General features: G+C 49.2%; 1 protein-coding gene across 1 annotated transcript; it reads right to left on the bottom strand.

Annotated features, from left to right (window-relative positions):
- Window positions 1-1481: 1481 nt before the first annotated feature.
- LOC146191632 (uncharacterized) lies at window positions 1482-4695 on the bottom strand. Its single transcript, XM_084602152.1, has 2 exons — window positions 3252-4695; window positions 1482-2027 (listed from the first exon to the last, which is right to left on the bottom strand). The coding sequence occupies exons 1-2, from the start codon at window positions 4365-4367 to the stop codon at window positions 1818-1820; spliced, it is 1326 nt and encodes a 441-aa protein (XP_084458278.1). The 5' UTR covers window positions 4368-4695; the 3' UTR covers window positions 1482-1817.
- Window positions 4696-17810: the final 13115 nt, after the last annotated feature.

Genomic DNA, 17810 nt, shown 5'->3' with positions numbered 1-17810 from the left:
CATTTTTACAAACTGAGTTGTTAGTGGCTGCTGTATGGCACTGCAGACATGTTCGATGTAAACTAACAATGGCACCATGGCTCAACGCTGCCCAAGAGGAACGAGTGCCCCCAACAGAGCACATTTGGTAATTGAGTTAGTCACCATTGCCTTGCTGCAAATAAAAAATGCAAGTTGCAATACATTTCAGAACCCAGACCCATTGGGGCAAGTACCATTACAGTGCTGTTTTCATCAGCACTGCAACCAGGTTCCTTTTATCTAGTGTGTTATGTCAAGGCCTTGCTTTGTAAGCTAGGCAACATGAAATGACATGCATTATCTGTAGAGCAAGCTCATGGCACTTAATGATTGCAGTTACCTTGGAGCAGGAGCAGATTTAATCCTTGGAGGTGGCAGATGTGGGGAGTGGTCCTATTAGCACAGTGCACTTCTACCTTGAAAGAAAACTTTGGCTTTTTCGCTAAAAATTTCTTGAAGCAAGGGAGGGGAATATGCCACCGTCTACGGAGTATCGCTGAGCTAAACATTAGTTTATTAATATCCCAAATACTATTTAGGAATATTGGCTAATTCAGAGGACAATGGAGAAAATGCTGCACATATCATGTTGCCCATAGGTAATTGGGTTCTGAAGAGTGGCAAAATGCAGTCCTGTTCTGTACATCTGGCAGTAATCCAATTCTCTGCAATCTTTACACCATCTGACTACAGGCAGTAGGTAATAATGCAATCAATATTACAGATCTGCATCACAAATGAACAGCCACAGCTCCAAAGGGACCAAACACTGACCAAAATGTCTCGAGATTATGGTTGAAACGAAAAGAACCATAGGGCTGTTGTTTGTAGTAAAACCATACCATTATTGGCATATCTCACCACATGACTACCTCTCAGTAAAATATCACATTTGCTTTAAGTGCACAGTGTTTTTTTTTTTTTTCTGGGTGTTCAGCATGTTATATATATATTACACTCTGTCCAGTGAGAATTTCAACTGAAACATGGCATAGGATATAGAAAGTGATGTTCATTCTGCATTGCCAATGAAGCGTTTTTGGCCCTTGATCACTAGATGGTGCCATAGTGTTATGAATTTATTGGATTAAATGGTAACCAAGGTCCACTAAAACTTTATTGAATTAAATGGTAACCAAGGTCCACTAAAACCTTTGTTCGACAAGGCGCAGGTCACTGTGCAGTGTCAGCTTTGGGTATGGAAAATTGAATGATGTCACTCTGTACTAAATATGCCTAACTACCATCTGGTAGGCAAGATTTATATTACTTTTGGTACATATATTTTTACAGGCATGCAATTAATGTGCTCATTGGCAATGGTTTCCAGCATGGCAACATATTAAAATGGGTAGATGAACAGATCAATGTCCTACAGCTTTTCCAGCAAAGCAATTGTGGAATGGGGCATCTTAGACAGCCAGCTTTCCATAACGGCAGAAAAAGTTGGGTGCTTAAAATTCAGTGTTCGGTCCCTTTAATCTTGGCTCACCTAGCAAATAAAAAGGAAAAATGAAGTATCCAGCAAAGGCAGGACAGGGATGCACAGAAATAAAGTGGTTTCTCCAGTCCTCGTCCCTTTGCATCATTCCACTAGCCAACACTACTGAGCAATGCACAAATGCTTGTGGCAGAGCACAGAGGCCCTTGTTAAGTGATGACACTGACACGTAGAGAGCTAGCGCAATGATAAATCACTACAATGCCGCAACAGGAACTTTGGTGGGATGCCTTCTTAGCCTAACTTGAGAAACACCATTCAGTCGAAAATGCGACAACAGCATGGCTGGGCGAATTCAGTGCGAGTGGTGCTTCTGGCGGGGTGGGTAATGCTTGACAACACCTCCCAGTGGAGGCGCTGCGGCCCCTGCCATCACTGGAGAAGTCTGTAGTGCATGCCGTGTCAGCGAGAGGGAGTGCGATCGCGCTCTCTGCATGTGGCTGAGGTCCTGCGGAGGCGCTACCTCGCGGGATGGCTTGGCAGACTCAATTCGCTTGAGCAGAGCCTGTGATTTGTGAAGAGAATGACGCAGTGTGAGAAGACTCCGCCCAGGCTGCCACAACTCTAATTTATTGACCAGAAAGCTCAGTGTCAAGAACTTCTCGCATGAAAATCTGGTTTATGTTAGGCTCACTGTAATGGAAAAGACTGTGGTTTTCTTTGGCTGCCTAAATAACGGCGCCTTTTGGCAAGACATTACAATGCATGTCACACATTGCAGGTCAATGATATCCACTGCCTTTAGAACATGTCACATTTTTGCTGCGACATGTTAACCTTGCATTACCTGTTATGGTGGTTGTTAGGTGCTTAGCTACCAAGCCAAAGGACTAGCATCCGAATTTAGAATTTCGGTCGAGACGCAATACAAAAGACACCAGTGTGCTGCATGTCAGTGCACATTAAAGATCCCCAGGTGGTCAGAATTGACCTGTAGCCCTTCACTAAGGCACCTCTCATTGCCAGAGTCGCTTCAGGATGTTTCACTACATACAATACCATACAAACCTTGTTTTGGTAGAGCTCTTGTGAGTGAAAGGAATTTTTACGTCATGACGACTCGATGGCAACCTTTTGCTGTAAGATGATCATCAGAAGCCAAATTCAGTGCCCCACCAAATCGTCTAAAAGCCTGAAAGAGCAAATATCAGCTGCACTATTGTGTACTAGCTGCCAAAAATCAAAAACAATCCCCTCACAATAACTCTTGTACAGACTCAATGGTGCATAATATTCTTTATTCCTTGGAGCAGTAGATAAACAAAGACGGGCGCTTAATGTTTTAGTACTTACCTTGTGGGAACGATTGAATCGAGAAACCTCACACAAACCGCTAACCACCTGATTCTAGTCTATACCACCAGCAATATATGCATTGCCTGATAAACAAAAAGCCAGGAAATTCTGTGCAAACATTTCACTATTTTGCACCAATTAGGACACGACTGCATGCAGTTTGCCTTCACAAAACGCACGACCTGGCTTGAAAAGGCGAAAGGTGTTCCAAGAAGGTTGCCCACATGTTTCCACCGAGAAACGAAAACGATCACGTGAAATAACAAAGCTGGACTTCAGCCAATCGCAAAAGCTTTAAGTAGGCAACCTCGCGGCACTTAAAAGCCTCATCGATGGCGGTTTTTCTGCTGATTCACCACCGCACTTTCTCAAGAAGAGTCGGGGCGCGAGCGAATTGAGCGAAGTGGCGCAAGCGGTTGGCACGAAAACTTACGAGGTTTTCCACTTCAATCTGCCGCTGCTGCCGCTGGCGGTTGATTGCCGAGGGCGCCAGCCGGGACGGCGTCCTTGAGTCGAATTTTGGCCTCGGTCGGTTTTGTTGCGCCAGGATACGCTTCAAAAGCCGCTGGTTTTCTCGGTCGATACGCTGCACTTCTTCGTTTGAAAATGACATGTTCTTACGCCCTTTGGCCAGCGACGGGGGCTCCTTGCGCGTCCGGCTTGCTTGACCTTGCTCACACTGATGCGCTTCGAGACGCCGAATAGCGTCCACGAGAAGCTGCAGGTCGACAGGCTCCCGCTGTTGGTGTGCGCCTCCAAGGCGCACTTTGCCATGCAATTTCATGGCAGCAGATCTTTTGCGCCTGGCGCCACTGAAGGAGCTTCTGTCAGACTCGCTACCGCTGCTGCTGCTGTCGCTATCGGCAGCGGGGCTGGAGGCGCCGTTCAGGGCAGATCCACGCATGGCCAGCTTGCTTAGAGGTAGTTTTACTGCGGGAACGGGGCTATCGCACATGTAAGGCGAATGGAGCGGCGTTACGTCTGTGATAGATTCGGACTCCGAGAGGTCCTCCATAGAGCCCTCGCTAAGCGACGACAGGCCGTCCGAGTCCGTGGCAGAAACGCTTGAACGTGGGCTAGTCGCATCCACCTGGTGATCCTCGTCATTTTCGCTGTCCTGCTCCATGCTGGTGTTACGAAGCAACGGAGGAGACGGCTCTTTCATGTCGCGGTCGGTGAGCGTCGCGTTCGGTGGCGGCGCCACGGAGGGGCTGCTTCTCCTCGTGAAGAAACCTGAGCTTACGGCCGACGACAGGCGATACGTATCCGGCGGCAGCAAGCTCACGTTGCCGCCAATGGGAAGGGGACTACCACTTGATGACAGCGGGTTCTGCGCAGCGAAAGTCACTGCCTCGCGAATGTGGCATTTCTGACCTAGGCCTCCGACATCGACCGCAGCCGCGCTGCACGATGGCTTGTTCTCGACGCTGTCACCGTTGATGTAACACGACTGAGACGAGGTAGCAACAGCATTTGAGTCGTAAAAGGCGATTTCACTCTGCAAGTCCACATCGCTGTTGTCTCCGGCCAAGTTGGCTTTCCAAGACATATTGGTCGATCCTGCACCCAGCGGACCGATGACTGCATACGGTCTCCCCGCACATCCATCAACTACACGGGCAATCACGACGTATGCGAGCAAAACCCACTCCACTCCTCCTGCTCTTCGGGAACGCTTATGCCGCGAAGCGCGGATGAAACTAGAGTGTTGCTACGGTGACAGGCTAAAAATTTCGCTAACAAGGAGTCACAGACAACCCACAATGATTCGCGGCAGTCGCCATGACTGCTTTTTAGCTACCGCTTTCGCCTGGTGGCGCCGTCGTGCACGACGGCAACCACGACGGCAACGGCGGTAGCCAGCGGTGGCTGGCTGCAGTGCTTATTTCTTTTTTTTACCCTCTCCGTGCATGACGTCACTGGGTTGTCGGGTTGGCGGGTTGGCGTCACAGCGCGAATGACAACTGCCGCGCTAGCCAAAACTCAATAGTGGAAAAACACCGCTACATAAAGTTCCCCCTTTTACGCTCTTCGACGCTAATGGATTGTAGCGTCATCTAGGAGCAGTCAAAGCTATCTGCCTTTGTCGTCCGCGGTCGGTATCGAAAGGGAGCGCGCTCCCTTTGAGACACTTTGAGACCGGCAGTGTGTCCCTTCTGAAAACTTCTCTTCTTATACCCTTTTATTCTCTCTACAGCTATGTCTAAAAGCTTTCACTATCGCATCCTTTCAAAACTAGGCTGTGCAAATATGAAAAGATTTCGAAGTTTGCAGTTCAGTTTACTTTAATGACCGCAGGCTCCGCCACTATCCGTAAACGCCCGAATGTTGACAAACTTCGGCCGTCGTTTTTGATGCAAGAGCCCTGCAAGAAATTGACCTCTGAGCGACACGACTAGCCGCGCCCGCTCTTTTGTCGTGATTGTATGGTAGCTCGCTAGTTTTTGCCGTGGCCTCGCCGGAACTGCGCAATTCTAGATGTCAGTACGGCTTTGAACAGCACGCAATCTGCAATGATGAGGCGGAGAAATTGAGATTATCGACGTGATTTTTGCAGTTCCGTATGGCGCAATTCGTTTGTGCACGCAACTGGAAAGCGTCGCTGCATGGTGTCGGTCGAAATTCATAGCCGCAGCAGACGACTGTTGGCACACCAAGGCACCAAATAACCAAGTGCCGGTGAGCCACCAAAAGATTGTCGCGTATGGCCTGACCGGTTTCGCAAAATGCAGTATGTAGGTTGTGCGATCGCAGCCGGTTTTGCGAAATACAAAACGTTATGCTAAGCGACAAAAATAAAAGACAATTTATTTCGGGGACATCAGACGGGTTTTATCGCTATTAAAGGTCGCGGCTATATCAAAGGTATTCGTTGTGGAACACTGCATGGGTACGTTCTATTTTCAGTCCCGGACTACTTGCTGACAGGTGTCTGGCGTTCGATTTTCCTGGAGAGACCTCCCGGGCTAGCGGCCATATTGAGTTTAGACTCCGAGCTCATTCTGAGTACTTTTCGTGTTCCTGTAGACGATATCGTGCACTAAACAATGACACAAGCTCTGTAACTGGTCTCTAAGCAGCTGTAAGACGTTTAAATTTTGCGCCTTCGCGCTTTCTTGTCTTGAATTTCAGTACACACCGAAGCGTCCAGAGCCCCGAGCATGGATTGTTTGTGCCGTCCAGAATGTTCTTCACCTGTTTCGCGATATTTTCAGCGCGCAGTTCTGAAATCGTCGCAAGGGAACCAAATACTTTTGCAAACGTTTTTGTCCGCTTTCGAGAGCAGTGATCCAGCTGGTAGCCCCGAACATTGGAATGTTGTTATAAACTTCTTATCTAGTTGCTTGGATGTTGCCTAACATTTTGTGACATACAAATAACATTAGTAGAACATATTCAAAAGAAATATATGCAATGTTAACTTCAGCATGTTATTATAATGTTATATAATGTTTTATACTTCGTATCACAAGATGTTTGCACCACTGCGAAAGGCAGAGGCACCCTGCGGGTCAATCAGGATCACGCGCACTACAATAGGCAATTATGCTCCTACTCGCCCCCCAATTGGCGGAGTAGGAGCACAATTCTCTATTTTAGTGCGTATGGCCGAGAGGCACTTAGGTGCACAATTGCAAGGGCTCCTCTGCCTTTCGCAGTGCAGCAGATATCGTGTACAAAGAAACAGTGCCTGAATATGGTCTCCTACATGTTAAGCTAATGCTTGGATCATAATTATACGACAACATAGCATAAATATTTCAAACACCTAGTCCCAGCACTGTTGCCCTTGTTCTTCCAGTAGTAGTAGTAGTAGTAGTAGTAGTAGTAGTAGTAGTAGTAGTAGTAGTAGTAGTAGTAGTAGTAGTAGTAGTAGTAGTAGTATAGTAGTAGTAGTAGTAGTAGTAGTAGTAGAATACTTTATTAAAGCGCAAGCGCAACACTTAGGCGAACACTTAGGCGCCTAATACATCGATGGCCTGCTGGTCGAGCAGGCGCTGTTCTTGCTTACCCTCAGCACAAGCCAGTCCACCCAGGTCCAGATAGTATGGGAAGGGGTGGGAAAGAAATCCGATTGCAATGCAACCGGGCATGAAAATAGGCAGTGGGAAAGGTTGGCATAAGGGGAAGGGCAGTTAGGGCATGATGAATCACGGCGGAATTTGTACAGTAATTATGTTTTTTTTTCAGTAACACTTATTTGCAACTACAACTTCGAGATGATGTCCGCCATTGAATGCACGCACAGAATCGTCATCAATGATTCTCAACAGGCTATCCGCAACTAAGATGCTGGCCGTATCTCTTGCCAGGCGTTACACATTCTTTCTACTGCACCCTCTTCCACATCTCGCATACTTCTTTGGGCTCCAGCCCACGAGTCGCTCAGCGGAAACACCCAGGCGCACGCTCTCGCTCGATATCTCAGCTGCCGAGCCGAGAATATGATCAGCCACCCTGCTTCCCCTGACAAATATCTCACGCGCTTCTCTACTCACCACCTACACGGACATACTCCAGCACTACCGACTCGAAAGATGCTCATAATCTCCTGCACACCGCGATCTAACAAGACGCGAGGCCGTTCAATGGCGCAAACCACAAACTGACAGCTTAATCCCACATCCCCTTTTATACAACAGGATCTTTCCGCAACAGATAGCCCCCATGTGCAAACACTGCTCAGCTCCGGCCACTATCATACACACGGCTTGGACTTATACACACTACAACACAGATAACTCAAACACCCCAGAGATGTGGGAGTCTCTCCATGCGTACTTCCGAGCCAGCAGACCAATGCCGGCTTATCCAGCGCGCGGTGGAGGCCGCGACATCCCAAGGGATCCCCGCCAAGCTCCTCTATGCCAGCGCAACCGGCCCTTGGACTGGCCCCCTGTTTTTTGGGAGAAATAGAGTTCACCACCACCACCCGAATATTTTGTCAGAAAGTTTTGCTTATCTTTTCGCCACTGTCACTCATGGAACACCCTTCGGCGATGGATATAAAAGCTTGACTCTATGCTATGTGTTCAGAGGTGAGTGTAGGATGGTGGCAGTTCCTGGTCCTACGGGGCTGGGACTGGTAGGTCAACGCCGCTTGCGGCGGGGGCTAGCCTGCCACCGAATGTTTATCGGTTGTAGGCCGTCAGTGCACCCGGCTGTTGCGACGCGCGTCTTTTTCTCCCTCTTCTTTTTCCTTCTTCTCTATTTTCTCTTCTATCCGCACGATAAGGTGGTGCAGTGGTAAGACGCCCGACTACTGTGCCGGAGTACCTGGGTTCGAACCCGACCTCGGCGGCTGCGTTTCGATGGAGGCGAAACGAAGAGGCGTCCGTGTGCTGTGCGATGTCAGCGCACGTTAAAGATCCCCAGGTGGTCGAAATTACTCCGTAGCCCTCCACTACGGCTCCTCTTTCTCTCTTTCCACTTTCGCTCCCACCTTCCTCCCTTCCCTTACGGCACGGTTGCGGTGTCCACAGAAAACAAATGAGACAGTTACCGCGCCTTTCCCTTCCTCTAAATAAATCAGACAGCGGAGGTGGCTCAGCAGAGCCAGTAGCAGGCCTGTACATTTTCTTTTCCTTCTTCTTACAGTCGCAACAATAACAACAGGAGTTGTGCTGTATTGGTCTTTGCAAAGCATGCAAGTTGAGCACCACCGACTGCATGGTTGGCCATGCTCGTGCAAGCGCCTGCCCTAGATTTTTACAAGTTTTGTTTAAATGTTTATTTAAATATTCAACCTTTAAATGTAACATTGCTAAAACGTTAGCAGTGCATGGACAAATGCCAAAGCCTGAACGTTACTGCTGAATACGTACTACTAAATTGCGGTATCTGTCACTCGAAGAATCTCGCGGAAAAGCCTCGCCGACGCAACATTTTCGTCATGAGCCTAGAAAGGCTTTCGCTTTATTTTTATTAAGGCGAAATTTTAATATTACATTTCATAAAATTTTATGATTATAATTTTTATTGGCATACTGGAGGGAATGTCCCGGACTATAAGTTTGGTTTGGTTTGGTTTGTGGGGTTTAACGTCCCAAAGCAACTCAGGCTATGAGAGACGCCGTAGTGGAGGACTCCGGAAATTTCGACCACCTGGGGTTCTTTAACGTGCACTGACATCGCACAGCACACAGGCGCTTTGCTTTTCGCCTCCATCGAAAAGCGGCCGCCGAGGCCGGGATTCGATCCCGCACCCTTGGGAACAGTAGTCGAGCGCCGTAACCACTGCGCCACCCCGGCGGGGTGGACTATAAGTACATTATGCAGCTGCGCTTTCAGACCCCGGGACTCTTGCGTGCTGTGTGATGTCAGTGCACGTTAAAGATCTCCAGGTGCTCGAAATTACTCCGTTGCCTTCCACTAGGACGGCTCTCCGCTACCCCAACTGGTCGCCACTTGCTTTCCTATCCCCAACTTAGGCCGTTAGGTGCCCCTCCAGGAGAAACGTATGCAGTTCCAAAGACAGTCCGCGATCACCTCACTGTCCACCCACTTCCTAAAAACATGCATCCCCTTCATAAGCAGGTCAGATGGAAAGCGAGAGCACGTGCCCTACACAGAGCATGTGCGAACGTACCCGACACGGTTTACGTGGACGCCGCAGAATATCCACACCGCTCAGTTTATGCAATATGCGCGGTATCCAGCCGCTTCGAACACATCACATCAACCTCTATCATTGCCCGAACGTCCGTAGGAGCGGAAAAATCCGCTATAGCCATCGCGATAGTCTCTCCCACTGCCACCCTTATCCTCAGCTATTCTAAAACTGCCATACAAAATTTCACCTGAGGCCAGCTACATGCTGCCTCTCACAAAATCTTAACTACCAACGTTCAAACACCCCGACCCACAGAACTTGTCTGGGTAGCAGCCCACTCGGGCAACCCCGGTAGCGAAGCGGCCCATTCTGCTGCTCGAGCATACGTCGACCGAGAAACAGATACCAAGCACCTATAGGCAGCGCCAGAGATCGGCTGATCACCTACAACGGCATTACATTACACTACCGGTCTGAAAGACTCACTGCCCTCCCCCACACCCCTCCTTAACTAAACCACAACAAATAACACGGAGACACCTTCAATCCCGCACCTTTCCCTCCCCAGCACTTCTGGCACTCTTCTCCCCCTCTAGAGGGCTCATCAATCCGAATGTTCCCTCTGCGAGGCCCTGAGAGCTACATTCGAACATCATGTTCAGATGCCCAGAATTTCAACCACCGGCCGAATGGGGCCTTACGGACAACGAGGCTTGGGAGATTGCGGTCTCCAGCTCAGAACCGGCTTCACAAAGAAGACTGGTCGACTGGGCTGAAGCGGTCGCCATCAGGCAAGGCCTGCCGGCCACCACCCGTTATCAGGAGCCAGCACTTGTTACAAGTATTACGCGGCTCCACCAAATAAAGTTTTTCATCACCACCACCACTATGACATCTGTTTCTCTCTCTCTCTCTCTACTTTCACTCCTTCTTTCCCTTACGGTGCGGTTCAGGTGTACACAGTACAAGTGTCAAAGACACAGCGCCAATCCTTTCCTTTGGATCAATTAAAAACATTAATAATAATAGTTTTGGTTGGTTTTGTGGGATTTAACATCCCAAAGCGACTCAGGCTATGAGAGACGCCGTAGTGGAGGACTCCCTAGGGTTCTTTAACATGCACTGACATCGCACAGCACACCGGAACTTTGCTTTTCGCCTCCATCGAAAAGCGGCCGCCATGGCCGGGATTTGATCCCGCATCCTTGGGAACAGTAGTCGAGCGCCCTAACCACTGCGCCACCCCGGCGGGGATTAATAATAATGACAATAATAATAATAATAATAATAACAATAATAATAATTGGTCACACTTGTTTCTGTGGGCACCTGGACCGTGGAAGGATGGGTGATCCTGGCTGGGACTGTCAACGCCGCTTGCGGCGGGGGCTAGCCTGCCACTGAATTTTTTTCTGTTGTAGGCCGTCCTTGCACCCGCCACCGCTTTGGTAGTGGACAACGGCTGTTGCGACGGGCGTCTTTCTCTCCCTCTTCTTTTTCTTTCTCTATTTTCTCTTCTAGCCGCACGATTCAGCGGAGGTGGCTCAGTTACAGAGCCAGTAGCAGGCCCGGACATTTTCTTTTCCTTCTTCTTACAGTCGCAACAACCTGAACCGCGCTTTAAGGAATGGGAGGAAGGTGGAAGGGAAATCGGAAAGAGAAAGAGGAGCCGTAGTGGTGGGCTGCGGAGTGATTTCGACCACCTGGGGATCTTTAGCATGCACTGACATAGCACCCTCATTCCCCTCGCCCGGAAACTGTCCACGATACCTCATCCTCTTGCCCCGCCGGGGTGGTGCAGTGGTAAGACGCCCGACTACTGTGCCGGAGTTCCCGGGTTCGAACCCGACCGCGGCGGCTGCGTTTCGATGGAGGCAAAACGAAGTGGTGTCCGTGTGCTGTGCGATGTCAGCGCACGTTAAAGATCCCCAGGTGGTCGAAATTACTCCGTAGCCCTCCACTATGGCTCCTCTTTCTCTCTTTCCACTTTCATTCCCACCTTCCTCCCTTCTCTTACGGCGCGGTTCGGGTGTCCACAGAGCAAGTGTGACAGTTACTGCGCCTTTCCCTTCCTGTGAACCAATTTTTTTAACCTCATCCTCACTCACACGAGAACACGCCCAGAGCATCGGACTCTGCTCCCCAGAGACGTTTGAGCTACTTATACTTCGCCCCACGACCCGCGGATGCCCCACCACACCCATTGTCATTGAACTCGATGGCCGTCCCGTCCCAGAAGTGAACACGCTCCGGGTTTGGGAATTCACATCCAGGAAAATGGGACAGGCGCGATATCGCACCTCATCCGCCGAGTTTCGGGCCATCACAGAGGCATGAAGGAGAACGACCTATGTCCTCTAATTCACGCCTTCGTCCTCAGCAGCTTCTTATACACAGTCCCCTATCTCCGACTCAACAGGCAGGAAACGGACGCCTTGGACGTCATGTTGCTTACGGCGTTCAAGACTGCCCTACATCTCCCAATCAATACTCCCACAGAACGCCTTTTACAGCTTGGCCTCCTACTTGCGTCTCACCAAAACCTCCACCGGTCGTCATATCCTGGAAACTTTAGACATTCGCGTCCCAGCAAATGACCTTACCCTTTTTTCCATACCTCGCCCCCTCCACCGAGACCTTCTCATCAAGCCTCCCCCTCGCAACATGCACCACCAGTATCACGAGTAACGCCGCCGAGCCAGAGCAGCGGCACTCCACGAATACTACGGCTCCGAAACGGACGCCGTATGGGTGGACGCCGCATGCACGAATGAGGGAGCGGTATTGGCCGTCACCAATTCCTTCCTGGCCCCGCCGGGGTGGTGCAGTGGTAAGACGCCCGAATACTGTCCGGAGTGCCCGGGTTCGAACCCGACCTCGGCGGCTGCGTTTCGATGGAGGCGAAATGAAGAAGCGTCCGTGTGCTGTGCGTTGTCAGCGCACGTTAAAGATCTCCAGGTGGTCGAAATTACTCCGTAGCCCTCCACTACGGCTCCTCTTTCTCTCTTTCCACTTTCACTCCCATCTTCCTTCCTTCCCCTACGGCGCGGTTCAGGTGTCCACAGAAACAAGTGTGACAGATACTGCGCCTTTCCCTTCCTGTGAACTAACTATTATTAACTATTCCTTCCTGCAACCTCTTGCTATACTGTCCCCGTCCCTTCGGTCACATCCTCGGTGGCAGCCGAGGAAGCAGCCATCGCCTACGCGCTTGCACACACGGAAGCACGCTACATAATTTCCTACTCTAAAACTGCGATACTAAATTTTGCGCGTGGTAGAGTTCACGTTTCTGCGTTCAACATACTGAGCTCGCCCGCCGCCAACCCGCCCCGCTACTTGGAGCTGATATGAGTGCCTGCACACTCCCGGAATCTCGGTAACGAGGCCGCCAATGCGTTAGCCCGAGTTTCTTTAAACCGAGCGCCGGCGGCCTCCGATCCGGGATTCACGCGTGATCGCATGGACTCCTTCAGTGAGCTAACGCAGGACTATCGGGCCGAGCGACTTCTCTACCCTCTACCTCGCCCATCTCTAGATAACTACCACCAGAAACTCTGACGACGACTACAGACGCGCACCCTCCCATCCCTTTATAATGCGCCTCGCTACCACCACATCTCACCGATCCCTCCTGCACACTTTTGCAACAACCCCACCGCCATCCTCGCCCACATCCTGTTCCAATGCCCGGCAGGAACATGAACGTTTGAGTGTAGTGGGGCTGTGCGGGGACCCAGTGGCATGCATGCCCCAAACACCTCTGTTTTAATAAAGTTATTACCACCACCACAGCACACGGACGCTTCTTCGTTTCGCCTCCATCGAAATGGAGCCGGTGGCGGTCGGGATCGAACCCTGGTGCCTCGAAAAAAAAAAACATTAAAAAGAGATTTCGCCACCATCACCCTACAGCTGCGGCGGCTATCACACAACCAACTGTGTCGGGGACGCGTGCGGCGGCGGTAGATGGATTGATGGAATAAATATCCAACAAATAAGGCGATCTGCACCCCCGACACACAGTTCAGGGCGCGGGGGCTGCCGCCTCAGGTGCAATTGGACGAGCTAGGGTCCGAGCTGCGCAGTAGGGCCACGGCGGAACTATACACCGACCTTGGCGGAACTATCGCGCCAAAGTCACGTGGTTAGTCGCGGGGTGAAGGGAACGGCTTAAGGTCGTTGCGACGTGGTTGGCAAAACTCGTGGAGGCTCTGACCCTCAGTACACTCTGAGCAGGGACGGGCTAGTCAGCTATAGAGAGAGATTACTGAACAATATCAGCTAAATAGGGTATATATACCCATCGGCAGGTAGGACACTAAATAAGAGCCAAGAAAGCCTCTGGAGGCGCTTTACGGACAAGGGTGGGCATCTACCCTTAACCAGAGGACCCGGTACTCATCATCATCAGCGCGCAGGCATCGAGGCATCCTAGGTTCAAGGTCTCCAGGCCGCCCTCTAGGCGGATAGGTTGACGCCTATCCTGTATCTGAATTCAAGAACGGCGTGGCGAATACCCATCAAATAAGGCCCTCCATTCATTGGCATTGACCGTTTCCCGTGACGTGGTGGTTATAACCACATAGCGTAAATCTGTGACTCTGCTGAGAAGGCCTGACAGGAAAGAGAAGGTGACGGGCTTACATAGCTGTAAATCAAATGACGTCATGGTGACGTCATCAGAAAAGTAAAAATCCTGTTTCCATCGGGAATCGAACCTCCATCCCTCGGATCCTTTTTTTTTTTATTATTGCCTGCTTAGACTCATACGTCACAAGAAAAACGACACTGGCGAACAATGCACATAGCGTTGGCATCGGTTTAAACTATCAGCCATACCTTGGCTGACGTAAAGGGGCTAAAACCACTTAATGTGCGCAAGCTGCTCAATTATCTACACCCATTTAGGTGCCGGGTACACACTCTTGTGGGTTTTCACAAACCTCTCAATGGACTCGCGGAAGTAGTGTGCCGGCTGTGCATCAACGTTGGCGTGTCACCGCTGTCACACGGGCATTTCGAAGGCCCTCGAACGGATTGTCTATCGACTCGAAGGCCTTCGAACGCTGCCACACGGGCGTTTTCAATGGCCATTGAGTCGACAGTCTATCGAGTCAACGGAACAGCTCAGAACTCTATTATAGTGCCTAGAATATTCTAGGCACTATAACTCTATCGAGATCTCGAAGGCCATCGAACGTCGCGCAAGGTTGCTAGCGTTGACCCGAGGAGCGCCACGCACACTCTCGCGCACAACGCGTTTACGATACCAAAACATTAAAAAGCGTTATTTTTCATATCTTTAATTTACCCGGTAAAATGTTAGTGTGCGTAATAATTTAAAAATAGCATCGTTTTCTTTTCGGCGCATTATATTTGTACTCTCTACCACTTTAACCTGCGCCGCCAAGAAAAGCAAACACAATGAAAAGCACAGCCATTTTGGTGTAGTCCTCGGACCACGGTGCACTGTTGTCGATCGTTTGCAATAATATTTTTCTGCCTTTCTTTTGTTAAATTTTACAATTTCATTTAAAGCGTTTTCTTTTTTAATTGAACCAGCGGTTATCATTTGTTTTCTTTTTGTCCCTCCTTTTCTTAAGTGCCTTATTTTTTTTTTTTTTGACATGACGTTTGAACAAGATAAAAAACGTGCTTCCGTCGCGCCGGCGCCGCGGCACTTGTGGAGTGAGCGCGAAACGTATTTGCTGATAGATCTGTAGGAAGATCGCCTCAACGACCTCCGTCGTCAAAAAAGGAACGGGGGGATTTACGAAGATATTGCTGCAGCCGTGCGAAATTACGGCTTCTTCAGGACGCGCGCCCAGGTCCACAATAAGATAGAGAATTTAGGCCAAATATACCGATAAGTCACATTTTTTTGTGCACGGGGTTTATATACATGGTGTCCGTTTGCAACTTCGTTAAAACTTCAAGCTGGGCTAGTTGGTAATTTCTTCTTGGAATAATTTTGTTAGCGCTAAGTGTCCCTTGTGTATCATGTTCTTTGTGTCCGTGTTTTTACCGCTAACAAAATGATTCCACAAGCCTTTCCAAGTTTGTAAACATCACCTGCTGAAATGGTCAAAGCCAGCATAGTTTTGCATGCACTAGGCTAGAAGAGCGCAAAATCACGCTTTTTTTTTTTTTTTTTCACACCACTTTTCTGTATTCTCTTTTCTGAACAGTTCACTGCCTACACTTTTCAGGCAGTGGCTGAGGAAGCGAACGACGGGCTCGGGAGCTGTCCCCTGGGAATTCTTCTGAAGAATTCATGGATTTCTGGGGACTGATTTCTGGGGACGCTCCCACTCAATGATCCGACTACGGCGCAGGAAAGTGACGTGACAGTTGAGGAAGTAAGCCGTAGTATTTACTGAAGCTTTTAGCAGTGGTATTATTGCACAGCATGCTTTTCTTTATTAGTGTTCTTCCAGTGCTTGTTACGAAGTTAATGCCCAGAAATGGGTTGAAATCGCAGTCAGCATTCATATTGCTGAAAACAGGAGCTGATGCACCGTCTACGTTTGTGCCGGGATGCCTGTACAGGAAGTTTATTTGTCAAAGGAAAACAGCACAACAGGAGTGAACTAAACAAAGCAGTGTTTATTTCAGCATAGCCATGTCATTAGGGGCAGTTGCATGTACTGCTTCTAAGTACATAAATGAATATAGGCTACCCATTATCAAACACTAGCTAATTTCTATGGAAATGTAAGCATGTAATAGTTTGTGTGCGTTTAGAAGTTTTTTTTTTTTTTTACACAGTCTGCCAGTAATCTTGTGCTTGTTTTGTATTTCGACCCATCAGTAGCCGTAAAAGTTATGGGTCCAACAGACTGTGTGCACTTGTTCTTAGAACAAATAAAAAAATAGAAATGTGAAGCTTTGTGAAAATAATCTTTTGCGGTCTATTCAGTTCTTCTCCTGCATAATGTTCTTATGACTGCCATGCAGATAATTCTGCAAATGGAAAGAGGGGAAGATCCCAGCACATCGAAGGAGATCCCAGCACCCCTGCCCAGTACGGACGATGGCCTGCGTTGCAGCAGCCCTGGCGCAGGGCACTTCTAGGTGGCACCAGCACCTACGTCATGTGCCACACCGCCTGCGCCATGTGCCACACCGCCTACACCATGTGCCACACCGCCTACGCCACCACAGTTGTGTGTCGCACCATCACAGTCGTGTGCCGCACCACCACACCCTACGCCTCTGGCAAGGAAGAGAAAGCGGCAGGGAAACTGTCAAGCAGAAGCTCAAGCTGCGCACCTGCAAGAGCAGAAGGTTCTGCGAGAACATTTGCTTGCAGCCCGCGCAAAGGAATATGAGCAGAGGGAGCGACAGATCGCTCTGCAAGTTGAACTCATTAATATACTGAAAAATTACTTTCAGAAGTAAAATAAAATACTGTTAACAATTTGTGCTACTTATGGGTTGAGTACAACAGCATGACCTTAGTGTGCTCCAGAAGAGACTCCAGCAATCAGACCTCTATATTGGCTGAAAGCTCGTTCGTAAGAATGTAGGCACATGCTTTGATGAAGCATTTGCCTGCTCCAGAATATGCATGATACACACACATTCCAGTGCTGTTTATGATGCATGGTGCGCGTCTTTTGACATGGTGCTTTTAGCCCATTTATATTTTTGCCTGTTGCTACGAATGCGTCTTGAGCAAATACTATACTCCATTTCACAAGCTCTTTGCAGCGCTACGAAAGCTAAGAGCAATCTGGGCCAATGAGGGTGGTGCGCATTGCATGGCTATGCTCATTATCTTTTGTGCTGCCGTCAGCGATAGGCACGCAGGAACATAGTCAGGCAATGCGCGCTATCCTTATTGGCCCAGGTCGCTCTTAGCTTTCGTAGTGCTGCAAAGAGCTTGTGAAACGAAGTACAAGTATAGCAGCTTCACCATTTTCTATTGTGTGTAGAAATGGCGATGCAGTGGAAATTGCAGCAATGTTATGCAAGCTGTTTCTTCACTACATTAGGTGATGTCACCACGGCCTTAAACATTGCTTTTGCAGTGAAATATTCAATGCAGTCTGTTATTACAGACATGCAAGAAAAGGTACTGCCATGCTCTGGTACATTATGCCCTATTGCAGTAGAAATTAGTTGTGTTCTGACTTTACAGGGAGTTTGGAGATAATCTGACTGTCTAGATGTGTGTATTGGAAATAATGACACACTATAGAGAGGGAACTGGTTCCGGAGGGGTCTGCACTGTGGCTTTGCCAAGGCACATACTTGGTGGTCCTGAAAAGGACCGTTTTTGTGTCTTCCTACAAACTCGGCACATCCTTGTCCTGGTACACTGCAGTGTACACGTAGCCGCAGCAACCACGTGAAATCATCTGTGCTTGAAGAACTCGACGAGTGCTGTCCTGACCTCGCTACCGGTGCTTTCTTCTACGTCCGTGTTGTGCT

Source organism: Amblyomma maculatum, chromosome 4, assembly GCF_055883805.1.
Source record: "Amblyomma maculatum isolate TAMU_Amacu chromosome 4, ASM5588380v1, whole genome shotgun sequence".
NCBI lineage: Eukaryota > Metazoa > Arthropoda > Arachnida > Ixodida > Ixodidae > Amblyomma > Amblyomma maculatum.
This window is presented reverse-complemented; position numbering and strand designations above follow the sequence as displayed.